This window comes from Manis pentadactyla (assembly GCF_030020395.1).
Source record: "Manis pentadactyla isolate mManPen7 chromosome Y unlocalized genomic scaffold, mManPen7.hap1 SUPER_Y_unloc_5, whole genome shotgun sequence".
In the NCBI taxonomy this organism is placed as follows: domain Eukaryota; kingdom Metazoa; phylum Chordata; class Mammalia; order Pholidota; family Manidae; genus Manis; species Manis pentadactyla.
In genome coordinates this window covers 440,117-467,408 of record NW_026644610.1, presented here as the reverse complement: position 1 = coordinate 467,408, position 27,292 = coordinate 440,117, and the positions used below count along the sequence as shown (strand labels likewise).

General features: G+C 39.6%; 1 protein-coding gene across 1 annotated transcript in view; it reads right to left on the bottom strand.

Moving 5' to 3' along the window:
* Positions 1-23,337, bottom strand: part of LOC130682319 (transcription initiation factor TFIID subunit 1-like) — a 93,647-nt gene extending 70,310 nt beyond the window's left edge. Inside the window, exons 1-18 of the mRNA XM_057496702.1 lie at positions 23,197-23,337; positions 21,634-21,748; positions 21,374-21,490; positions 11,508-11,630; positions 10,158-10,336; positions 9,530-9,748; positions 8,923-9,141; positions 8,381-8,588; positions 6,943-7,119; positions 6,469-6,596; positions 6,266-6,373; positions 5,972-6,145; positions 5,324-5,497; positions 4,992-5,096; positions 3,255-3,455; positions 2,951-3,092; positions 2,436-2,566; positions 1,679-1,759 (exon numbers count right to left, since the gene is read on the bottom strand). Of these exons, the coding sequence (XP_057352685.1) occupies positions 1,679-1,759; positions 2,436-2,566; positions 2,951-3,092; positions 3,255-3,455; positions 4,992-5,096; positions 5,324-5,497; positions 5,972-6,145; positions 6,266-6,373; positions 6,469-6,596; positions 6,943-7,119; positions 8,381-8,588; positions 8,923-9,141; positions 9,530-9,748; positions 10,158-10,336; positions 11,508-11,630; positions 21,374-21,490; positions 21,634-21,748; positions 23,197-23,316 (2,721 nt within the window). The 5' untranslated portion in view covers positions 23,317-23,337. The remainder of the gene's footprint in view (positions 1-1,678; positions 1,760-2,435; positions 2,567-2,950; positions 3,093-3,254; positions 3,456-4,991; positions 5,097-5,323; positions 5,498-5,971; positions 6,146-6,265; positions 6,374-6,468; positions 6,597-6,942; positions 7,120-8,380; positions 8,589-8,922; positions 9,142-9,529; positions 9,749-10,157; positions 10,337-11,507; positions 11,631-21,373; positions 21,491-21,633; positions 21,749-23,196) is intronic.
* Positions 23,338-27,292: the final 3,955 nt, after the last annotated feature.

The following is a 27,292-nucleotide window of genomic DNA, read 5'->3' as shown; positions in this document are numbered from 1 at the left end:
CTGTTCAGCAATAAAAATGAAACAAACTTTCAATATACACAATAACCTGAATTAATCTCAACATAAGTACAGAGTGAAAGACAGACAAGAAAGAATACATACTGTCAACCAGTGGTGCTGGAAAAAAAGAATATCCACATGCAAATTAATGAAGTTGGACCTTTACCTTACACCACATAAAAATTAACTCAGAATGGATTAAAGACCTACATCGAAGACCTAAAAACATAAAACTCTTAGAAGAAAACATAGGGGAAAAGCTTTATGACATTTAATTTGGCAATGATTTCTTGGATAAAAGCACAATTTACAAAACTAAAATTAGATAAATTGGAATTCATCAAAATTTAGAACTCTTTGTATCAAAGGACACAACACAATGTGAAAAGGCAACCTGTGGAATGGGAGAAAATATTTGCGTATCATTTATCTGATGAACGGTTAATATCCAGAATATATAAAGAACTCCTCACAAATCAACAAAAAATAAACAATCTGAGTCAAAAATCAGCAAAGGACTTGAATAGCTATTTCTCAAAAGATGACATACAGATGGCCCACAAGCACATGAAAAGATACTGAACATCACTGACCATTAAGGAAATGCAAATTAAAACAACAATGAGGTACTACCTCATACCCATTAGGATGGCTGGCTACTAACAAGGAAGCAATAATAAGTGTTGGGAAATGTGAAGAAACTGGAACTCTTACACAATTGAGAGCAATACAAAATGGTGCTGCTTCTTTGGAAAACAGTATGGAGGTTCCTAAAAAAAAAAAAACCTAAAAATAGAACTACAATATGATCGGTTATCCCATTTCTAGGTATATATGCAAAAGAAAGGTTTGGATAGTTGTTTGCACACCTGTGTTCCTAGCAGTAGTATTCCCAGTAGTCAAGAGGTGGAAGCAACACAAATGTCCATCAATGGCTGAGTAAACAAAATGTGGTATACACATACAACAAAATTATTTTTACCCTTAAAAAAGGGAAATCCTGGCAGATGCTACAACATGGCTGAACCTTGAGAATATTACACTAGATTAAATTAATCAGTAACCTAACAACAAATACTTAAAGATTCCACTTTGGTGAAGTACTTCAAGTAGTAAAAGAAAGACAAAGTAGAATGGTGGTTTCAGAGGCTGGGGGAGGAAGGAGTGGAGAGTTACTGTTTAGTGGGTAACAGTTTCAGTTTTGCATGACGAAGAGAGTTCTGGAGATTGGTTGTACAACAATGTGAATATACTTAAGACTACTGAACTGTGCACTTAAAGGTTAAAATGGTATGTTTTATATTATGTATATTTTACCACAATTTTAAAGAAGAATACATACTATATGAATCCATTATCTAAAATTCCAGAAAATGTAAACTAATCTATAGTTACAGAAAGCAGATCAGTGGTTGTCAGGGGACATGGAGGGTGGAGAGAACAGAAGAGGCATGATAACAGGACTTCAAAGAGGCACAAAGAAACTTTAGGGGGTGACAGAAACACTCATCATGATTTCATAGGTATCAACACACATCCAAACATATACAACATATATCATATAAAAATTGTACACTTTAAATGGGTTTTCTAAAAAACCTCAATAAACAATAAACCTGTGTTTTTTTTTTAAAAGGATAAATGGTATGTACTAATAACAGTTAGTGTACTTCCTTGCCTCATCATCAATCTTCATCTGAAAATCTTCCTCATTTTCTTCTTCTGGAGCAATAAAGGACTTCTCACCATAGCCAGCATCCTGGAAGAGGACCAATTCATGCAATCAATTATCAATCAACTGGAAAGCACAAAGCACAATTTCACTGAACACCTAGTACAGAATATCGAAGCACATTTTGCACAGAAAATGATTCTGTTAACTATCACCATAGGCTATCAGAGGATATATTACATTTCAAGGAACTGATCAGCTGATATATGGATAGTTACGGCCCATGAGGGAGCTAAATACAGATGCTCATTAACTCAGACTCATTAATTCAGTGGGACAGAGTTGTGCCATCACACATCAGTTAGATCTTTTCTATTTGGGCCTGATAAGAATACTTCTGTGCTTCTCTCAACTACATGTCCAGCACCAAAATTATCATCTCTGCCCACCCTTAAGGCTGTGGAAAACAACTGAGAAATACTTCCCTGCTTACATGCTTGTCTTATAAAGAACAAGATTAAAGTCACTGCCCAAATGGATTTGCACAGCAAAAAATATGCCCTAAGTCCCTCACCAACCCTTCCCACTGATATGCAGCTAAACTGTAGTTTTCCTCAGAACTGTACCTCATACAACATGAATTTTTAAATAATTGGTAAAAATTTAAATCACCATCACTTCTAAGCCAGTGAAAATGGTCTTCATCTTTGTCTCTCTGAAAAAACCCATAGGCATAAGCAGTGCCTAAGAGGAAGGTGTTCACCTTTAGTCGCTGCTCAGCAGCTATCATGCTATAATAAGCACAGCACTGCTCTGGAGACACCATAGCTCTGATCTCCTCTTCAGTTGGTAAACGAAAATCAGATTTCAGCACCCACCAGTTTGAGTCCATCCCTATAAAAGATAAGAGAATGAAAACATTCTGAATTCACAAAGGCCCTTTCATTGACAGCAACAGGGATATCAAACAAAGACCGAACCAGGCAATGTCCTAAAAGGTATGAGGCCTGGCCAAAGACAGCCTGACTGGTCAAGAAAACCACTGCTAGGTTTTCCTACATCTCAAATAAGACATCCAACAATCACTGAATTTCCTGGCAGGCAAAATCAAAAAGCAATCAGACCCTCCACAATTCGAAGATTTTCTATCTTCTCCTTTAGATGACTAACAATTTCTTTTTCCATTTTGTTAGCTGTACACTTATCCTTTAACAGAAATCCCTAATTCCTTTCTTGGAAAGAGGCAGAGAGGACAAATAATCAGTCACAACTGATGACCTGTGCGTTTGAAGTCAGCGCAGAACTTTAGCCTCTTCCGGACGCTGCTTTCTGAATGGGAAGGAAAGGCTTTTTTTATATCTTCCATTCGGATCCGCCGTGGCCGATCTTTACTCTTCCAGAAGAGGCGGTAAATAAAAACCTGCCCAATAAACCAAATGTTTTTTATCTGACAAATAATAAAAGCCCTTACCAGGGCCCCTTCCCCTGCTAAGCCCCTGTGTATTTTGCTCTTTCTTGATGTGCCCCCAAATTCATATACCCTTTTATGTGCATCCTGACCTCCTCATCCTCTCATTCTTACCTGCAGAAAGTCTCGAATGTGTGTATTCGCCCTTTTGGAGTTAGGCCTAGGAACTTCAAACAAGGGGCACTGCTGGCCAACCACAAAAATATCCACTAATTCCCGAATATAGTAACCTTGTCTTGTCCGAATGATAAGAAAGTCAGTTTCTGGCATCTTATGAAGGTAAATAGGGGCACGAAAAAGGTTGTTCTCAAATGCCTAAAACAGAAGGAAAAACCCCAAATTATATACAGAGAAGCCCTAAGAAATTTGGTCAACTAATGAGAAAGGATAATCAAGCTTGTCTGCTCTTGTCCCGATTATGCCACCTAAAATCCATCCAGTAATATAAACAAATTATAATATGGAATATCAAGGGGGATTGGACAGGTTAAGTTTTTATCCACTGGCAATCTTTAAGAGTCAGTAGAGGGGAAACTACAGGATTTGGAGTCATGACACTGGCTCTGCTACTCACTATTATGATGTCAGGTAAGTTATTTAATATCCCTGAGCTTAACTTCCTGCCATCTACAAAACAGATACTTAAAATGCTTATACCTCACAGGATTGCTAAAAAGATTATATATGGAAGTCATCTGATAAACAAGTACTATACTACTACCCTAGCCCCTGACATAATACAGATGAGATCAGAACATTTGTTAAAGAAATTTAAAAATAAAACAACAAAAGCTAATAAGGTCGAATATGTGCTAGAGAAGACAAATAAAACATAGAAGAGAGAAACATTTTGTACTTAAGTAGCAGCCACATGGGAATCAACTGTCACAAGAAATCTATGCATCTAAGGAAAGACTTCCGAGAAAATCAGAGTTGTGGACAAGAAGAAAGAGGATCTTCAATATAAGACTGTGCAAACAAAATTCTAATTGTGAAATACAGAAAGAAAAAGAATTACAGAAGAAGATAAAACAGGATTTTTCAGAAACTACAAAGGTAGCCACAAAAGAAGGGGATGGATTCATAGAACATCTCAACAGGAAGTTACAGGAAGAAAAATGCCAGTAATAGAATAAAGATAATACTCAAAATCTGTTGGAAAATGGACTATAGATGTAAAGGATAAAGAAAAATAGACTTTGCATATGCTTTGAGAGAATATGAACAGTAATAATGGAACTCACAAGGTACAAGAGCAGGGAAAATGGTTAACATTGCCAAGAGAAATTAAGCGGCAGAAAAACAAGGTAGGCAAGTGCTAGAGATTTCCTCACATCATTTGTGGACCTCTCTATTTCCTTGTAACAAAATGTGTGAAAGCTAGGTTACCAGAGGGCCTTTCTACAGCCATCAAAGAAGGAAGAAAAAACATTTTACTACGGTTGTGGACTTTAAATAGCACAGTTTAGGTGTGGTTCAATACTCAAAATGACCACAACTAATACAGTCAAAACATACCATTAAGACACATCCAAATTAAACATTTATGAATTAACTATTATTACTAATCCCAGGTTGACTTCCCTTTGCCACCCAGATGTTTCTGGATTTACCAGTGTGCATTTTCAAAAAACTACTTTAAATTCAGCTTATGAATAACATAATTAGAAGCCAATTTTAATAAAAAGATCAAAAAAATTTTGGATTACAACCACTCCTGGATTATACTGATCTTCTCCACATTTGATGTAAGAGTAGTACCTCAATGAACTAAAATTGGCTCCCTCTGGGCTTACTAGCTCATCTATCAATTTCTTTAGCACAACGATACAACAGGAAAGAATTCCTCACCTGCAGTAATTGGCCAGGATGGAGAGATCCCAGAAAAGGAGATGAATGGCAGTAAACAGTTTCTCCATATTTACAATCAGGGGCTCCAGGGTCTTTTTCAGGTTTCTATAAGGAACACAGCAGACTCACTTATTATCATGGAATATAATCAATAAACCTACACAAAATATTCCTTGAGCATGACTGACACTTTACTAGTATTACTACCTCTAAGATACCATTCCTTTCTTCCAAGAAATCTATAGTATAACAAAGACAAATACACATTTACAGATTATCACTGGACATCTGACTAGCTATATTAACAACAAAGATATTCTGAGTAGACTCACCCGCTTATAGTAATTTTTTATCTTGGTTGCCATTCCAACCTGCATCATTAATGGTCCATTTTCCTCACTGTATTCTGCAAGAATAAGATCTCCATCTTTGCCTGTGAGGTCCTGAGGTGTGCGCATAAAAAACATCTCTCCACCACCTGAAGCTTGCCTCTCCTGTTCTCTCATCTGCCCAGGATAAAGAGAATATAGTCCAGCTCCTGATAGGGTAAGTGAAACTACAGACTGATGCTGTTCATTCTGAGACACTGACACCAAACACTACCTCAACTTGCCTTTTCTTTCATTTCATCACAAAAATTTTGAAACATTATAATAAAGCTAAAACTATGAACACTTATCATCTCACCACCTAGATGTAACTGTTTATATTTTGCTGTATTTGTTTTATCTATAACAATCTCCTATGGGTTCTGCAGAACCATTTCTGAAAATTGCAGTCATCAGAGCACTTCAGCCATGAAGTATTCTTGCTCACATCTCCTAAAAATAAGGACAGTCTCCTAAATAACCACAGTAACATTCTATGACATCTAAGAAAGTAAATAATTCCCTAATATCACCTAATATCCAGTGCATTTCCCCAATTTGTACTCCAATGTTACTTATGGCTGTTTCTTTCTAACCAGGATTCAATCATACCTTAGCCTTCTTTTTGATGTGCTTTAGCAAGGGCTGGACTGAATGAGGAGCTGGCTCAGATAGTGCCCCGAAGGAATACTTCTTCAGAGGTGGGCGATGGAACTGCCGGAGTTTGATGGGCCCCATGTGGGTGGGAAAGAAGGGCTGCTGTAATTCCACAGCAGGAATTGAGTGCTAAGGCAAGAGATACAAAAGTTATAATTAAATACTCACTCTAGCTTAGGCAAGATTAACCTCTATTCTCCAGCAGAACAAAGCAGTGATTCCCATCCACCACAGAAAAAATGCTTTTACCTGGATAATATTTCCTCCAAAAGTGCCTCTAAGACCCTGTTGCTTGGGGTAGTAATATTCATCATTGGAGAGATTCCATGGATCTTTCACTTCTGGCTGACACATGTTCTAAATGACAGGTCATCAAACAAGCCCTAGTCAGACTACCCTTCTGCATTACCTTTCTTTGTTCTAAACACTAAGTCCCTTTTCCCTTCACAGACCTGCTGTGGTTCCTCCTTGATGACACCTGTTTTCCCTAAGAGAATTCGACTCTTCTTCAGAGATGATTCCTTCTTATTCTTCTTACAGGAGGAGTTAGAGGTGGCTTCTTCCTTCTCTTCAGGAATTTCTAAGGATGAAATCAAAATCACTCTGGAGGTGCTATCCCTAAGATTCACCTTTTATCCAAGTACCTTTGTTCTTCCTAACCAGATCTCTCATCCCACTCCAAACCACTTCTAGTCCATGATTCACTCTCACCAAACACACTCAGGACATCTCAAAGGTACTACTTTCCAACTTTCCTACATTACAAGTTTTCCCTAAATGATACACAAATATTAGAAATTAACAGCCACTGTTTGCTCTCTCAAACTGCTACAGAGAAGATTCTAGTCATGACCTACACATTTCCTCCTGCCTCTTGACATTAACAGCAAGCTGTCAATTATAAAACAGGCCTTACAGTACCATACCCAAAATGAGATTCTCATCATTGGGATCAAGTGTCAAAACAGGAGGCTCCAACAGTCGGGGCATGGCCTGGGCATCCCAAATGATATTGTCTTCCCAGCGTCCATATACCAGCTCCTCATTGTCAATGGGGAAAATGGAATACCAAGGCTTGTCATCATCCAGGGCGGCTGCAAAACCTAGTCAAAACAGGAAGAAAAACTCAGCAATAGACAAAACACTTACGCCCCTTTCAATCATGATTCAAGCAGAGGGAAAAGGTACAAATGTTAGAAGAATTACTTATGTGGCTACTGAAAAGAAACCTACTGGACACAGTGTATTTCTCACTTTAAAAAATGTTTCAGAAAAAAATGCTCCTTGCAATAACTTTAATGAGTCAAAATTTAAAAGCCATATGTTTAATAAGAAATCAGTTAAATTTTGGTAATAAATGATATGGCAAAATATCGTAACAATAAATGGTAGTAAAATATATTAAAAATACAATTATTGTTGTAGTTTATAAAATCATCCATGTAAGAATACTGTGCAACCAATAAAGTGTGTGAGGAAGGAAAAAAATAATTTCTTAGATTTAAAAATTAAGACATTTTTGTTTTTCTTCCACATTATATATGTAATCCATGTTAACTGAAAATCTGGAAAATACAGAAAGGTATAAAGAAAACTGAAGCTATCTGTGAACTTACAAACCAGAATAACCACTTTGACACCCATAGTGTATTTGCTTTTAGTCAGCTACCTGTGATCTTACAAACCAGAATAACCACTTTGACACCTATAGTGTATTTGCTTTTAGTCAGCTTTCTGTGTTTATATAGAGTGCTTTTCTTCCCCACTTACACAAGCAGGGTATCAAGTATGCCACTTCATATGCTTTTTGTTTAAAATGAGTTTTACATGTCATTAAACATTTATGAAGAACTTAGAACATAGAATACTTAGTTAAAACTGTATCTATAGAGATGAGCCCAGCTACTACATACACACACACAAGACAGAGAACTGAAAACAAAGTATATATAAAAGTTAATAGTCAATACTCTTTGGATGGTAGGATGACCAGGGACTTTTGACAACATATTTTCCAAGTTTTCTACACTAAATATTAATATACCTTTTTTTGGCATGTTTAAAGAGAAAGAAGGCAAATTCTGAATGATAAAGATAAAGGAGTTTTGGAAACAAAGTGAACCATATAAAGAATTATTATAGCTCAGAAAGATCTTTAATTTCAAAATGGTTTTCACATTTATCTAATGAGAATCCCAGCTCATTAATAACAGTGCAAAAAAATGTATTACAGACTAGAATCAAGGCTCAGATCCAAATCATTTCACTGCCCTGACTCAGCAGCAGCAAAGATTACAGCTAAGCCCAATTAGGATGACTGAGATGAAGGGCAGTGTGCTGGACACAGCCAGCATAGAAACAAACCTTGCTGAACGTTGTAAGCCATGGCATTCGGCGTCATGCTGGATGGAAGCCAGCCTGCCATGCTTGCACGCTGAGGTTTTGTCCCTTTGGGTTTGACATCCTCTCCATCCCAGATGATATCATCCTCCCAATGCAGCTGTGTCACCATCAGGAAGTTTTCATCAGCCAGAAGATCAGTGCCATCGCTTTCCTCAAGCTTCCTAAAGTCCTGCATAAGTACGGAAGGAACAGCAAATCCCTGAATGGTCACTGGTCAAAGTTTTCAGCCCAAATCCCATATTACATACATCACATGTGGTTCTTGACTTGAGAGAACCACCCAAAAATGGAGGACCACTCCTAGCACAGCACTCATTTCACAATTAAAATCCTTACAATGGGACCCAGATGCCAGGATGATACACCTTACCAGACAAAAGGCTTAGACACCCACATCTTTCACCAACGAAACCCTGCCCATTATCTTCCTAGTTGGAAAGTAAAATAAAACTGATAGGGCACTGGGCACATTGATTCCATTCTTACATACTAGTGTTGCTTACCTCCATCATTCTATTTTTTATCACAGGTTCATGTTCCATCTTTCTCAGTTTCATGCCATAGTCAAACCCACTGCCATCTTCAGGGACACCCAGCATATCATACCACAGTCGGGCAGGCCCGTAACGCCACTCAGCCACTTTTGGTTTGATATCTGTCACTTTATCTATATCTCCAGTTGACTGGGAAAATTTGGACTCCACAGGAGCCATCATCGTGATCTGTAACAAAACAAAGTAGTGGAAGGGGAAGAGGATTTCCTGATCCCAGATGTCCTAAGAATATAGGCAGGAGAGCAAGTTAAAAGAGCCATAAGGATGATTCTTGAATAGAACTGGAGTTAGAATATAAACAACAGAGGTATATCATGGCACACTGTGCTTATCGTTCAAACTCTCCTATTCCCCAGTTTACATATCACCATCTTCCAGCCCCCAGTACTTTTTTATTACAAAAAGGAAGAGATAGCCACTGGGACTGAACTCATGATTACTTGTAATCACCACAGTACTCTGCCTACTAAGGTGTTATTTCTAATTTAGACATATGCTAGGGGGAACTCATTTGTTCCCCTCCTAGGTCTTAATCGCAGGTCCCTATTTTGTCTACTACATCACCAGAGAGATACTGCTTTGGAAGTGGTGGTGGAACATAGTCATAGTTCCACAAAGACTTCTGGTTGGTTTCTGATTCTACTGAGCACTCCACCTCCTGGATCTGCTCTTCTTGTATCAGATCATGGTGCTTCTTTTTCCTCTTTCTCCACGCACTCCGCCAAACAGATGGGACGTTCTTCCCTGGCCCAAAAAGACGTAGGAAGCGTAACACCTAGCACACAGAACACATTACTGCATCAGAAACTCAAACGCCAGATACAAAAACAGCAACATCTGGGTCTGGAAACTTTGAGGGGTCTACTCAACTGTGGAGAAAAGATCAAGGAACACTAAACTCAGATTTATAACCTCTTCCAAAAAAGCAAAGAAAGAAGTATTCCTTAGTAATTTGGACTAATTCTTCTAAGACAACAAGAACGATTTCTAATGAGAATTATATAAATCACATGTGCTATCAATGCATGTAACTTAAAAAAAGACTTACTATAATGTCCTTGGATAAGGACACCTTTAGATTTTAAGAATAAGGAAGCCATTCTATATTCAGTACCTTAACAACAGATCTCAGTATTTAGAAGAAGTCAGTGGTTTGCAATGTGGGCATTCTCCACAGAAAGTACCTTTCCAGGTCGAAATTCTGGGAAGAGTTCTGTGACACTTGGCAACAGCTTCGTGGCATCATACTGCATAATCCCAGCCAATGGTAGGGTCAGTTTTCTGTTCTCAGATTCTGCCTGTGTTACTTCCTGGGGTCCCATCTCAATTTCTGAGTCAGAGGAACTACTGAAGTCCCCTTTCTCTGAGGCCAAAGAGGAAGGGGCAATGATGGAGGGCAAGATAATGCCTTCTCCATCCTCAGACACTGCAACAAGAAAGAGAAACCCCTTTGGCATACAGGTGTGAGCATTATTTCCTCAAATTCAGTCAACAACCCCCAATCTAGGCTTATATGCATGGCTCAGTGGCAGGGGATATAGTTCCAAGAACCCAGATTACTAGAATGCAACCCAAAACACTCATTCCAATTCATTATCTACCACTATCCCCAACTCACCTTGTCCCTGGTACCCTAGGTTTTTGATGAAAGAGAACAAACACTATTACTACATTTACTACTTCCTGTAAATATATTACGTTAAATGAATGTACCCAAAATTATACATTTTTACATCAGTCAGCCCTTATCATGTCTGGTTCAGAGACCCATACGGTGAAGAATATTTTTAAGGCCATAGGATAACAATGAAGTTATTTAGCATAAAATAAAATCTATGACATAAAATTATAGCTGCTGTTTAGCCCACAGACTAAAAAGGAAATGGCTTAAAATTCTAATAGAAGTAGTTTAGGTTAACATAAGCATCAAAATACAGGAGATCAAAGACACTGCTCTTCCCCAAATTCTAGCATAGGGCAGGGTTACTACTATTGCAGACTGAGGAAGAGGTGAGATGATCCATGAGGACTCTGCCTTTGTAATCTCTGAATCTGGCTATTGGCTCTATATGATTTATACACATTCTAGAGTGCCTTCCCCCATTTAATTTATTTTAAAGACAATCATCTAAACAGGTAGTTTTCAAATACTAGTATCCAAATGAGTTGCATCACAAATTACTTTGGGATACTGTACTTTTTGAAATTCCTGAGCTCTATCCCACATCTTCTGAATTAAGACTCTCCAGGGATGAAGAGTCAGAAATCCGTATTTTTCTAAAGACCTAGGGTGATTCTGATGGGCAGCCAGATTTGAGTACCACTGACCAGTTTAAACTACCTCTTCTTGAGTGCATGTTAAGATACTGCTGCCACATGTTTTAAAAGTAAAGCTTCTCTTTAATACAGAAATTTGTATGAATCACTTTGGGAAGTTGTATCCTGTCCTAGCAGCTTAATAGTCCCCTATGTGCACACCAAAAGTCTGGACTTTTGAATCCAACTTGTGCCGTCAATAAAAACAAACTACCTACCACAGGTAATAATAGCATTTTGGTCTTTATCCTTCTTCATAGGTCCTGAGGGTGGAGGGGGAGGAGGCATCAACTTGCAATCTATGTCTTCACAACCAGCATCAAAGTCATCTTCAACATAATCTAATAATACCAAGAAGGTAAGCTCAGTATTCAGAATGTCACACAACAGTCTGGAGCTCCCTCATCACTCAAGAATTTAAAGCACCAAATGAAGCTCTATGCAGATCCCTAAGAACACGCAGGGAAGATGCACCTTCTGCATTTAGAAGGAAATGACATCGACAAATGCTGTTCCACTATGTATACATCATACAGGAACTTAGGGAGTTCCCAAGAACTGTTTAAAACACTTTGATCCTTGTCCTGATCAAATCTTGCTTTATTTGTTATTTTGCCGTTTAATCTCATAATTGATTTTAACATTCTTCTGTCACTTTCCTTGAGACTGCACTTTTTCTTTTCTCACCTCCCAAGTCTGACACATTTCTTGTCCACTTTCTCCAGTTGGTTGTGCTTTTCACTGTCCTTTAGCCACAGGCATCACTCAAAACTTGGTCTTGAACACTCTTTTATTCCTCTGTAGTTTCCATTTCCTTTCTCAAAAATCACCTTTTTTTTGAGATTAAACCCAAATATATATGCCATGCCCTAACTTATCCCCTCTACAATTGTACCATGTTCTTCTACCAAAATACCTTTTCACTCTACATGAAGACAAATGAAAACAATAACTCAACAGCTCAAAACCTGTGGGATGCAGCAAAGGCAGTTCTAAGAGGAAAGTACATAGCAATACAGGCTTACTGCAAGAAACAAGAACAATCCCAAATGAATAGTCTAAACTCACAATTAATGAAACTAGAAAAAGAACAAATGAGGCCCAAAGTCAGTAGATGGAGGGACATAATAATAATCAGAGCAGAAATAAATAGAATTGAGTAGAATAAAACAATAGAAAGAATCAATGAAACCAGGAACTGGTTCTTCGAGAATATTACCAAACAGATAAAACCTTAGCCACACTTATCAAGAAAAAAAGAGAGTCTATACACACATAAAACAAATCAGAAATGAGAAACTAAAAATCGCTATGGACACCTCAGAAATACAACAAATTATTAGAGAATACTATGAAAAATTATATGCTAACAAACTGGTAACCTAAAAGAAATGGACAACTTTCTAGAAAAATACAACCTTCCAAAGCTGACCCAGAAAGAAACAGAAAATCTGAACAGACCAATTACCAGCAACAAAATTAAACTTGTAATCAAAAATCTACCTAAGAACAAAACCCCTACACCACTGAAATTTATCAAACGTTTAGAGAAGACCTAATACCCATCGTCCTTAAGGTTTTCCAGAAAGTAGAAGAGATGGGAACACTTCCAAACTCCATCTGTAAGGCCAGCTTCACTCTAGTACCAATACCAGACAAAGACACCACAAAAAAAGAAAGTTATAGAACAATATCCCTGATGAACATAAATGCAAAAATACTCCACAACATATTAGCAAACCAAATTCAAAAATATATCAAAAAGATCATATATCATGAGCAAATGAGATTTCTTCCAGGGATGCATGGATGGCACAATATTCAAAAATTCATTAACATCATACACACAAACAAAAGAAGGGCAAAATTCACATGATCATTTCAATAGATGCTAAAAAAGCATTCAACAAAATTCAACATCCATTCATGATAAAAAGTCTCAGCAAAAAGGGTATAGAAAGCAAGTACCTCAACATAATGAAGTCCATATATGACAAACCCACAGCCAACATCAGACTTAACAGTGAAGAGCTGAAAGCTTCTCCTCTAAGAAGGAGAACAAGACAAGGATACCCACTCTTCCCACTTTTATGCAACATAGCTCTGCAGGTCCTAGCCACAGCAATCAGACAACAAAGAAATAAAAGGCATCCAGATGGGTAAAGAGGAAGTTAAACTGTCATTGTATGTAGATGATATGATACTGCACATAAAATCCTAAAGACTCCACCAAAAAGTACTATGACCAATAACTGAAAGCAGCAAAGCTGCAGAATACAAAATTAATACACAGAAATCTATGGCATTCCTATTTACTAACGATGAACTAGTAGAAAGAGAAATCAAGAAAACAACTCTACTTACAATTGAATCAAAAGGAATAAAATACCTAAGAATAAACCTAACCAAGGAGATCAAAGACCTATATCCTGAAAACTACAAGACACTCATTAAGAAAAATTAAAGACACCAATAAATGGAAATGTATCCCATGCGCATGGGTAGGAAGAATTAATGTTGTCAAAATGGACATCCTACCTAAAGGAATCTACAGATTCAACTCAATCCCTACCAAAATATCAATAGCATTCTTCAAAGAAGTAGAACAAATAGTTCTAAAATTCATATGGAAGCACAAAAGACCCCTAAAATCCAAAACAATACTGAGAGGGAAGACCAAAGTAGGGGGGATTATGCTCCCTAACTTAAAGCTCTACTACAGAGTCACAATAATCAGGACAATTTGGAACTCACACAAGAACAAACCCACAGATTAACGGAACAAAACAGAGAGCCCTCATACAAAGCCACACATATATTGCTAATTAATATACAATAAAGGAGCTGCCTATATACAATAGGGAAATGACAGCCTCTTCAACAACTGGTGTTGGCAAAACTGGACAGCTACATTTAAGAGAATGAAACTGGATTACTGCCTAACTCCATATACAAAGATAACTCAAAATGGATCAAAGACCTGAATGAAAGACATGAAACCATAAAACTCAGAAGTAAACATAGACAAAATCTCTTGAACATAAACATGAGCAATTTTTCCTGAACACATCTCCTTGGGCAAGGGAAACAAAATCAAAAATGAAAAAGTGGAAGTTCATCAAAACAAAAGCTTCAGTACAGCAAAGGACACCAGCAACAGGGCAACAAGACATCCTACAATACAGGAGAATATATTCATAAACAACTTATCAGACAAGGGGTTAACATAAAAAATATATAAAGAACTCATATGCCTCACCCAAAAAAACAAATAACCTGATTAAAAAATGGGCAGAGGATCTGAACAGACACATCTCCAAAGAAGAAATTCAAATGGCTAACAGGTACTTGAAAAGAAACTACAGATGGCTAATCATCAGGGAAATGCAAATTAAAACCACAATCAGATATCACCTCACACCAGTTAGGATGGCCAACGTCCATAAGACAATAATAAATACTGGCAAGGGTGCACAGGACAAGGACAGAGTTTTATAGGCAGCTAGAGAGAGGACAAAGGTCACCTACAAAGGAAAACCCATCAGGCTATCATCAGACTTCTCAACAGAAAACCTTACAGGCCAGAAGAGAATGGCATTGTATATTCAATACAATGAAACAGAAGGGCCTTGAACCAAGGATACTGTACCCAGCACAATTATCCTTTAAATATGAAGGAGGGTTTAACAATTCCCAAACAAGTAAAAGTTGAGGGAATTTGCCTCCCAAAAAGCAACTCTACAGGGTATTTTAGAGGGATTGTTCTAGATGGGAGCACTCCTAAGCCTAAACAAATGTCACCAGAGAAAATATAACCACAGCAAAGAAAGCAGACCAACCAAATACTAACTAATGGCAAAAAATAAAATCAACTACTCACAAAAGCAGTCAAAGGAACACAAAAGGTCACAGAATAAAACACCCAACATGAAAAGAATGGAGAAGGAGGAATAAGAAGGGAGAGAAGAAAAGAAACATCAGACAGTGTTTATAATAGCTCAATAAGCAAGTTAGACAGTAAAATAGTAAAAAAGCTAACCTTGAACATTTGGTAACCACGAATCTAAAGCCTGCAATGTCAATGAATATATATATTTCAAAAATTACCCTAAATGTAAATGCACTGAATGCATCTATCAAAAGACACAGAGTAATAGAATGGATAAAAAAGCAAGACCCATCCATATGCTGTTTACAAGAGACTCACCTCAAACCCAAAGACATGCACAGACTAAAAGTCAAGGGATGGAAAAAGATATTCCTTGCAAACAACAGAGAGAAAAAAGTAGGTGTTGCAGTACTTGTATCAGAGAAAGTAAGACTTCAAAACAAAGAAAGTAACAAGAGATAAAGAAGGACATTACATAATGATAAATGGGACTGTACAACAGGAGGATATAACCATTATAAATATATATGCACCGAATACAGGAGCATCAGCATATGTGAAACAAATACTAACAGAATTAAAGGAGGAAATAGAAAGCAATGCATTCATTTTAGGAGATTTAAACACACCACTCACTCCAAAGGATAGATCCACCAGTCAGAAAATAAGTAAGGCAAAGAGGCGCTGAGCATCACACTAGAAAAGATGGAACTAATAGACATCTACAGAACTCTACATCCAAAAGCAACAGTATACACATTCTTCTCAACTGCACATGGAACATTCTCCAAAATAGACCACATACTAGGCCACAACAAGAGCCTCAGTAAATTCAAAAAGGCTGAAATACTACCAACCAACTTTTCAGACCACACAGGTATAAAACTAGAAAGAAATTGTACAAAGAAAACAAAAAGGCTCACAAACACATGGATGCTTAACATGCTCATAAATAATGGATCAATGACCAAATTAAAATAGGGAACAAGCAATATATGGAAACAAATGACATCAACAACACAAAGACCACCTTCTGTGGGACACAGTGAAAGCAGTCTTAAAAGGAAAGTATATAGAAATCCAGACAAATTTAAAGAAGGAAGATCAAATCCCAAAAGAATAGTCTAAAGTCACAATTATCGAAATGGGAAAAAGAACAAATGAGGCCTAAAGTCAGCAGAAGGAGGGACATAATTAAGATCACAGAAGAAATAAATAAAATTGATAATAAAATAGCAAAAATCAATGAATCCAAGAGCTGGTTCTTTGAGAAAATAAACAAAACAGATAAGCCTCTAGTCAGACTTACTAAGGGAAAAAAAGAATCAGCACACATCTACAGAATCAGAAACGAGAAAGGAAAAATCACAGCAGACACCACAGAAATACAAAGAATTATTAGAGAATACTATGAAAACCTTTATGCTAACAAGCAGGAAAACCTAGAAGAAATGGACTTCTTAGAAAAATACAACCTTCCAAGACTGACCCAGAAAGAAACAGAAAATCTAAACAGACCAATTACCAGCAGCGAAATTGAAGTGGTAATCAGAAAACTACCAAAGAACAAAACCCCTGGGCCAGATGGATTTACCTCGGAATTTCATCAGACATATAGAGAAGACATAATACCCATTCTCCTTAAAGTTTTCCAAAAAATAGAAGAGAGGGAATACTTCCAAACTCATTCTATGAAGCCAGCATCACTATAAAACCATTCCACACAAAGACCCACCAAAAAAGAAAATTACAGACCAATATCCCTGATGAACACAGATGCAAAAATACTCAAAATATTAGCAAACTGAATTCAAAAATACATCAAGAGGATCATATACCATGACCAAGTGGGATTCATCCCAGGGATGCAAGGATGGTACAACAATCGAAAATCCATCAACATCATCCACCACATAAACAAGAAGAAGTACAAAAACCACATGATCATCTGCATAGATGCTGAAAAAGCATTTGACAAAATTCAACATCCGTTCATGATAATAACTCTCAGCAAAATGGTTACAGATTGCAAGTACCTCAACATAATAAAGGCCATATATGATAAACCCACAGCTATCCTCATACTGAACAGCGAGAAGTTGAAAGCTTTTCCTCTGAGATCAGGTACAAGACAGGGATGTCCACTCTCCCCACTGTCATTCAACATAGTACTGGAGGTCCTAGCCATGGCAGTCAGACAAAACAAAGAAATACAAGGAATCCAGATTGGTAAAGAAAAGTTAAACTGTCACTATTTGCAGATGACATGATATTGTACAAAAAAACCCTAAAGATTCCACTCCAAAACTACTAGAACCAATATTGGAATTCAGCAAAGTTGCAGGATACAAAATTCACACACAGAAATCTGTGTCTTTCCTATACACTAACAATGCACTAATAGAGAAATCAGGAAAACAATTGCATTCACAATGGCATCAAAAAGAATAAAATACCTAGGAATAACCTAACCAAGGAAGTGAAAGACCTATACCTGAAAACTACAGGACATTCTAAAGTGAAATTAAAGGGGACACTAACAAATGGAAACTCATCCCATGCTCTTGGATAGGAAGAATTAATATAGTCAAAATGGCCATCCTACCCAAAGCAATATACAGATTTGATGCAATCCCCATCAAATTACCAACAACATTCTTCAATGAACTAGAACAAATAGTTCCAGAATTCATACAGAACCACAAAAGACCCCAAATCGCCTAAGCAACCATGAGAAGGAAGAACAAAGTGGGGGGAATCTCGCACCCCAACTTCAAGCTCTACTACAAAGCCACAGTAATCAGTACATTTTGGTACTGGCACAAGAACAGAGCCACAAACCTGCGGAACAGAACAGAGACACCAGACATTAACCCAAACATATATGGTCAATTAATATAAGATAAAGGAGCCATGGACATACAGTGGGAAAACAACAGCCTCTTCAACAGCTGGAGCTGGCAAAACTGGACAGCTACATGGAAGAGAATGAAACTGGATCAGTGTCTAAACCCATACACAAAAGTAACTTCAAAATGGATCAAAGACCTGAATGTAAGTCATAAAACCATAAAACTCTTAGAAAAAAACATAGGCAAAAATCTATTGGACATAAATATGAGCGACTTCTTCATGAACATATCTCCCCAGGCAAGGGAAACAAAAGCAAAGAACAAGTGGGACTATATCAAGCCGAAAAGCTTCTGTACAGCAAAGGACACCATTAAGAGAACACAAAGGCATCCTACAGTATGGGAGAATATATTCATAAATGACAGATCTGATAAAGGATTGACATCCAAAATATATAAAGAGCTGGTGCACCTCAACAAACAAAAGGCAAATAATCCAATTAAATATTGGCACAAGATCTGAACAGACACTTCTCCAAAGAAGAAATTCAGATGGCCAACAGACACATGAAAAGATGCTCCACATTGCTAATCATCAGAGAAATGCAAATTAAAACAATGAGGTATCACCTCACACCAGTAAAGATCGCCACCACCCAAAACACAAAGAACAACAAATGTTGGCGAGGTTGTGGGGAAAGGGGCACTGCTGGTGGGAATGTAAATTAGTTCAACCATTGTGGAAAGCAATATGGAGGTTCCTCAAAAAGCTCAAAATAGAAATACCATTTGACCCAGGAATTCCACTTCTAAGAATTTACCCTAATACAGTAACCTAGTTTGTAAAAGACAGATGCACCCCTATGTTTATGGCAGCACTATTTACAATAGCTAAGAAATGGAAGTAACCTAAGTGTCCATCAGTAGATGAGTGGATAAAGAAGATGTGGTACATATACACAATGGAATATTATAGAAGAAATATTCCACATAGAAGAATATTAAGAAGAAAATGAATCCTACCATTTGTAACAACACAGATGGGGCTAGAGGATATTATGTTCAGAGAAATTAGCCAGGTTGAGAAACACAAGTACCAAATGATTTCATTCAAATGTGGAGTATAAAAACAGAAAAACTGAAGGAACAAAACATCAGCAGATTCACAGAATTCAAGAATGGACTAACACTTACCAAAGGGAAAGGGACTGGGGAGGGTAGGTGGGAAGGGAGGGATAAGGGTTGGGATAAAGAAATGGGGCATTACGATTAGCATGTATAATGTCGAGGGAGGCACAGGGAGGGCTCTGCAACCCAGAGAAGACAAGTAGTGATTCTACAGCATCTTAGTATGCTGATGGACAGTGACTGTAATGGGGTTTTGTTGGGGGGACTTGATGAAGGGGGGAGTCTAGTAAACATAATGTTCTTCATGTAGTTGTACATTAATCATACCAAAATAAAAAATAATAAAAATAAATAAATAACCTTTTCACTCAGATATGCAATTGCATATCACTGAAATATTCTTTTAAATTACATTTTCTTACTATCAATACCACTTCTACCTTCATTTTCCCAACCTATGATTTTAATCTCCTGTCTCCTTCATCAATTTCCTACCCCTCAAACACACTTTTTCTATTTCCAAGAAGATGCTGTCAAATTCTTCTACCCTGGGGACTTGCTATTTGGCAGTATGTTTTCCACTCCTTTCAAGAAAACCCACTGGCCAATTCCCCCCACACTATTCTATCTCCAAACATTTTAGACAAGCCATGTTTCCAAACCAAATGCTCTGCTGCCTCTTCTCCATCAAACCTTGTCTTTCAATACTTTGGTTAATATTCACCTCCGTGAAGCATTTTCTAATGAGTTCCATGCAATTCCAGTTATTCCAAAGAAGCACCCATATAAAACAGGCTATGGGAAGGGGCCAATGCCAGGGAAGGAGGAAGCTAAGGGCAGAGACAAAGGTAACCTCAGAGGTCAAGAGAACTCAGAATAGAGATTTATCAAATTTAACATTCTTCTTTCCTAGGTGTTCAGCTCATAAAACCCAACAGGAAACCACCACTATGCTCTTCCGTATCTTCCCTAGAGAAATAAACCTAAACCTGAAATTAAAACATTCCCTAAAAATCAGAGCTACTACGACCTCCCCCTTAGCCTCAGTCAAGGGCCTCAAAACAATAGTTATGCTACTTTTAACTTAGCTATTCTGGAAGGCTCTCAAAACTAAATATAACACTCCATACAGAACTATGAACTTTTAGCTGACTTCTGTCTTCTTATTAGGAGTAATTATGCTTTGCATTGTCTACCCCATCTTCCCTAATTTCCCTGTGAAGGTAAGACCTGTATCTTCTATTTTGCTGGGTTACTACTTGTGTATGTGGTACAATTCATCTCTTTATATAGGAAGCACTCAAATCCATTAACTGACCCTGAAATGTAATTCAAAAAGGTGGACAACAAATAAACAACTTCATATAAAAGTGACAAGCAGTGACAGGTAGCAAAGGGCAGTGGAAAGAGTGGACTATGATGGTAGCTCTAGGTTCCAGACCATGGAACTGAGTTCAGGATCAGAAAATGGATTTTATTATCTTCGTTCCATACTGTCTATTAGTTACACAGCACATATCAGGTATTCCAAAAGTGTCTAATGCACTGAGTTGTTGAATTATTCAAGGTTGAAGCTAGCTGACTATAAACTTTTAATAAAGTTCCACATTATTAAAGTTCTCTCAAGTTCAAGTTTTCCTTATCTATGATGAGGTGAAAAGAAAATAATCACTAAGAACCCTTCCAGTTCTGACATTCTGATTCTATAAGGTAGTACCTTACACCCAGGAGAAAAACCTATGGTGTGTGCATGCATTAACTGCACTGTCAGCATAGAGCTGGTGAGTAATTAATAGAAGATGAGCCAAGAAATGGGTGTGCTTGTTTATATGTGATCATACATATTAATCCTCCTTGAACTACCAATTGCTTGAGGGCAAAGACTGAGTTTAAATAGCATCTACAACAGTGCTATGAACATGGTAGGTACTCAAATACCAGACGATAAGGAAGAAAGCATTATCATCTTTACTTGGCATTCACCACAAGTTTGGAAATAATCAGTATGAGGAATAAAAGCCTGAGTATGGTAACACTGCCTCAGAACACAAAAGGAGAGCAGCTACTTGGAACTGAGCTGACAAAGGGAGAGAAGCAGAAAAGGCACAGAGAGCAGGAACAACGGCAGACAGCACACAAAGGAAGAAACAAACAAACTGGACTATATAGCGGGAAAATATACTGGTATGCTCTACAGAGGACACCAAACAATCACCTGAGTTGCAAAGGGGCTGCAAGCTCCCCATTGTCTGCTGACACCTTTGGCTTTCGTCTTCCGCTACCTCAGTGATGTCTGAATAGTCCACAGCATCTTCTGTACTCCTGATCCAGCCTATGAATAAAAAAGGCAGGGGGGAGTATGTGTCAACAAATAGCAAATAACTCTCACTCCCTAAGGAAAATCCAATTGAAAAGTACATTTACCCTAAGTGGCTAGCCTCCTCCCCACCTTACTCCCCATGACCCAGATTTCACCTTCATCATGTACCAGGGCACCGTCAGTCCCAGTCAGTTCTTCATTTGCGGTGAGTTCAGTGATCAGGCTGCCCAGACCGAAAGTCCCCAAGCCTGCCAGGTGCTTCTTACACTCCTGAAAAAGGGACAGCATCAGCGTCAAAGACAACAACTACACCTAAGCTTCCCATACAAGGCGTATTTCCTGGTCCACGACAAAGCTATAAAATCTGCATGAAAAATGACCCTGCAGTGTGCTAAAAGGAGCTTCACATTAAAGAAGTGAAAAGTAAAGCTTCCAAACTCTTCATTCATCAGGTCTTTATTGACATATTGTGTCCAATTTCATCACCCTACTTTAAAGTAATATAAAGAAATATTCAAAAAACCACCACTAAGACTAAATGAACGTAACAGTAGTTCTCAGAATAAAGGCTAAAGCAACAGAGGTCATTTGGACTAGAGAAGGCAAGAACTTTTCTGCTAGTTTTTGTGTACTTGTGTGTGCTCCACGGGAGAAGGAATATTGATCATTATTCTCTCCTTGAAAAGATGAACCTTAAACGGAAGGTGAGTTTCGCTTGGCCACAGGCAACGATAGCATGAATGAATGCCAGTGAACACTGGGAAAACTACTTAAGGGCGCTGGACCCAGAAGGGGACTGCCTGCCCCAGATAGTTTGAACATTCACTGTTCTAATAACAGGGAGGTGAACCATATAATTTGTTGCAGCCTCTGTCCAGTTCTCTTGCTCTACAGCCACCTTAGGTCAGCGATGGCAGAAACGCAGTTTCAGGAATCTCCAAGTAGGTCCTGTAAGATAAATTCTGGCTGAAATAAGCAGGGGAAGAGAGGCAACAAAGGGCCAGGTCGTTTATTTGAATGCAAATTCCCAGGTGATGTTCCATGGTCTGGCTATCACAGGCTGGGGAAGTCACACTGGGTCAGGGAAGTGGTGGCTTATAAGGGGTTAGGAGGGGGAGGAGTGGGCAAGCTATCTTAGGGGGCATGGAGAGGTATGATTGGCTAAAGGTGACATTATAGACAACTAGAATTTTTTTCCTTCCAAGAGGGAGGAGGCTGACATCTGGGTCTTAGTTGGCACATCAGAGGGATGGAATTCAGGAAGAGCTGTACCTTTCCATATAAGGCACAGACCTTGGAGTCTGGTCTGTTCTCCTTTTAGGCTATCTCTCTGTTCTGTTTGCATGTCCTTGTTTTTGCTTCCTCCAGCCTAACAGGTTCCCATTGCAATAGCCTGAAAGCAACCTCCCTAGGTTAAAAGTGCAATAAATATTTCCTACTGCCTGGTCAGATGGAACATTCTGTCCAAAGTCACCCACATCGGCACCCCTGACCTACGGGGGCTGGTCTACCATCCTGTCTCCTTCTCACACTCATCCACAAAGAAGCCGCCTCTCTCTTACTGCAGAGTCTACGAAGGCAGTATCCACTTCTCATTACTGCACCCTCTCAGAGAGAGGAACACATCCGCCCTCGAATTCTAAACATCCTCTACACTACACTCCAGCTGTCTCCTTAGCCGCACCACCCCGAGCCCTAACCCCACGCCCACCCCTCACATCATCCAAGATGCTTTCCCCCTCCAGCTGCCCGGCTCCACTGATGTTGCCAAAGAGGAAAACGATTAAAGAAAATGGGCCACTTCCCACAGAAACCTCATCGCTGTCCATGTCTGACATGAGGGCAGCAGCACTGAGATCAGCGGAAGCCACCAAATGCTAATCCCAGCCTGATCCCACAGCCCGGAAATAAAAGCATTAGTCCCCCAGAAGTCACTTACGGACCTCCTTGACCCCTACCAGAAGTGGAATAAAGGAAAAACGAACCAGAAAGGCCAGCCCGGCCGTCTTACGAGAAAGTAGACTTGCTTTGACTACTTTACAAACGGCTTTTGATTCAACCGTAGGTGAGCAGGAGACTGGATATTTGTAAAGAGGTTGGCCAAAGAAGCGGCTCGGTCTCACCCCCTCCAGCTGACTGGTGCACGAGCGGCAATGCTAGTGCCGGATGAGAGCCACAGCTCTTCACCCATTCCAAAGGAGCTGGCTGGGTCACATGCTCTAGTTCCGCGGGTCGCTGTGCTCCGGCAGACAGAAGTAGTAAAAATGCAAGGTCCTCTCTTTGTGCTTGCTGTTGCTTCGCTTTTTCGTCCCAAAAAGAAACTGGCCATAGACTGCACTATACCAAAGGTACACTGAGGACCGCACAATGTGTTTCTGATCTCACCTACCCCGAGTCTCTTACCAGCCCAGACTTTCTCCCTACATCAGGACACCTGCGTTTACATCCTGGCTCTATCATTTCTTAGCTAGATAATCTTGCAATCTACTCAGCTTCCTGGATTCAGACTTCTCATGTGTGTTGTAGAGATAACCATTGTCTCAACATGGGCTTTATTTTAAAAATCACATCAACTAACACATTTAAAGTGGCTAGTTCAAGACCTAACACATAACTGGAATTTTAATAAATGATACTTTCGTACTTAATGGATATGCCTATGTTAATATGAGTACTTTCTAAAGCACTGATGTATATTCCTCTTCACGTTTCTCAAACCTTAATGTATGAAAGAACTGATTATGGGGTTTCATGTGGTGAGTCTGTACAGAACTCAGGAACCTGCACTTAAACCTCCATTCCAGGTCCTTTTGATGTGTGTGGCCATAGTGTGGGGTAAGGAAGGCACACGGGAAATTTTCTGCTTCACCAAGGAATAAGAGGGCCCTAAAAGGCAATAATGACCACAGACATGGGCAGGAGCTTTTTTATGTACACACCATTGCCTGCCTCCGCAGATCAGCAGCTTTCTGCCTGCCCGTTCTCATGCACTGTATGAGGCTCACATTCTGAACACTGAACCCCAGCTGGCTGGGATGTCCCACTGCTGACTGCATCACCCATGCCCTGTGTTCCCCATGGCCTGCCCCACCCCAGAGCAGGGTCCTGCCTGATGGGCAAGTCCAGCTCCCTCCAGGCTCATCTCCTCACAGAAGCAGGTCCCATGCCCACCAGCCTCATGTACGTTTGCCCCACATTAATTGCATCCTTGGTGATGGTGATAAGACCATAATGTGCTTCTGTGAGCACAAAGTAGAGAAAGTAGCTCGTGCCTGTATTTCCAATATTCTATACAACCTCTGGGACCAATAAGTGGAGGACTTGCCTATCTACCCTTTGCCACAAATATCAATCTGCTTTATTTACATGAGTTCCATTTATAGCTACCTCTTCCCTTCTCTTGTCGGTGATGGTTTTTTTAAATAGGTTATTGAACTTTTTACCCATTCCTATGATGCTCTCTCTCATCTCAGCTGCCAGCTCTGGGCACTTCTGTTGGCCAATATCTTGTCCAGAGTCAGACAATCTACATTCCCTTCCCCGCTCTACTGCTTATTTTTGTGACATTGAAGAAATGATTTACCTTCTCAGAACATGTGTGTTCTTATGTACACGACAGAAATAACATACCACAGATTAATCATAAGGACTAAATAGAGATCTAAGTTGCTCACGGATACCTGGAATATAGTAAGTGCTTAATAAATGCTCTTCCTCCTTCCTCTGCACTGGATAGAGACCCCGTTTTACACTGCTTTTATTTCCCACCTCTTAGAACTTCCTTTTCCTCTTAGACTATAAGGAAAGACATCTCACCAGCTAAAAGGAGGGCCAGACTCCCTTCACAAAGTACCTCTACTCATCTTAGCCCATCTGTTCACCTACACACCACAGGAAAGAGTATCGCTTCCAAGGGTCTGTGGAAAATCTACTTCTTGCAAAGAGCCCAGCCAAGTGTGAGGTTGCAGTAGGTGCTCAATCAATGCTAACTTCATCCCTGATACCCCGAGACCAGAGGCATCCTGCCACTCCCACCCTGACATCCTACACTTCAGAACTACATGCCCCCACCCCAAAGAACATTAAACTTCCCTTTCTGAAGTAGAGGCTGAAGGAGGCCTGGCAACAACAGTGATCTGGTGAGGCAGATGATGTCCTGTTATCAGTCACCTTCTTTCACCCTCCCAGTGGTGTTCACATTGTCAGAAAGGAACTTGTTTGCCCAAAGAAAGCCACCACTGGAGACACAGCCGGTGGCAACAGAGGGGCACTGTAACAGCTTCCTCTAAGGGTCCTCCTTCCTCGTCTCCTTCTTCCCCCACATCACACCCTCCAGGTACTCAATTCTGTTCTGGCCTGGGCAGCGTGCTTCCCACCCAAGACCAAACTCCATTCTGGGCTTGGATTCTGGGATCAAGTGAGATTCAGGTTCAACTGACTGAGCTGTTCTTGATTCTTGCTTTCCTGGGCAGCTAATCCAAAGAAAAACAAACAAGAACCAAAAAAGTAGGAAGGTCAATTCCTTGCCTGAGGGTCAAGAGAAAGCAGGGTGAGGCCCTCCTTCTCAGTTGGGCTGGAGTTAGAACACAGCACCCCAGCCCTGCCTAATACCTCTTCCCACTCACTAAATACTTGTCACAGTTTACAGCAGACACTCACGTTCATCCACACACTGTGCAGTTCATGCAAACAGGACTGCCTGCCTAATTGTAAAAAGAAAAGAGCACATGGCTGAACAGCTGATAGATATCGTTTGTTTACAGGCAGCAAAAGTAGGCCTGCAGAGCAGGTAGAGGGGAAACAGCCAACGTGAACCTTCCCACAATTTGAATTTATGTTAATTCTAACAGAGGTTCCTTTACAGATTCCACATATATACATACATACATATGGATGGATGGATGGATGGATGGATGGATGATGGACAGGAATAGACATAGAGACATAGAGAAACAGAAGGAGACAGGAATTCTCAGACTGAATGACCCAAACCCCTTTGTTCTTTCCGGCAATGTCTACCTTGCCTGAAATGCCCTCCTTTACTCCCTGACACACACCCTCATCACGCCAGTCCAGGATTGGGAAGCAGTGAGATGAACACTATGCCAACTTAGAAATAAGATGAAGTTCCAGCACTTTTTTCTAAATTACATGATTTCCCTAACTTAAGTCCTGCCCCTCCTCTGTTGCTGTTACATTAAATGTCACTGTGAGCTCTGGCCACCACATCACAGCCTCCTTTCCATGCCTCTCCCTCCTCTGGACACCTTCCTACCAGGTGAAGTGGCCACTTTGTTTCAAATGTGCCCCATGTGTGCTACCCTCATCTGCAAAGTGGTAGGGCCCACAAATGCACGCCCGGGGAAGCTGCTCACATCGGGCAAGGAGCACGTTCTGAAGCCAAGGCACCCGAGTTCTGGACACTGGCTTCTTGGTCCCCCACCAGAGGACCTCAGGCACATTACTTAATCTCTGTGCATCTCAGGTTCCTTAGCGTTTATAGAAAAGGGGGTGGCAAAAGAATGAACTAGTGGTTATGAAAGGGAAGGAGTGTGGGAGGGCAGGTGGGGAGAGAGGGAGAAGGGGACTGAGGGGTATTGTTTAGTACACACGGTGTGGGGGATCACGGGGAGAACAGTGTATTACAGAGAAGGGACATAGTGGATCTCTGGCAACTTGCTGCACAGTTGGACAGTGACTGCATTGGGGTATGGGTGGGGACTTGATAATATGGGTAAATGCAGTAACCATTGTTTTTTCATGTGAAACCTTCATAAGAGTGTATATCAATCATATCTTAATAAAAAATTTTTT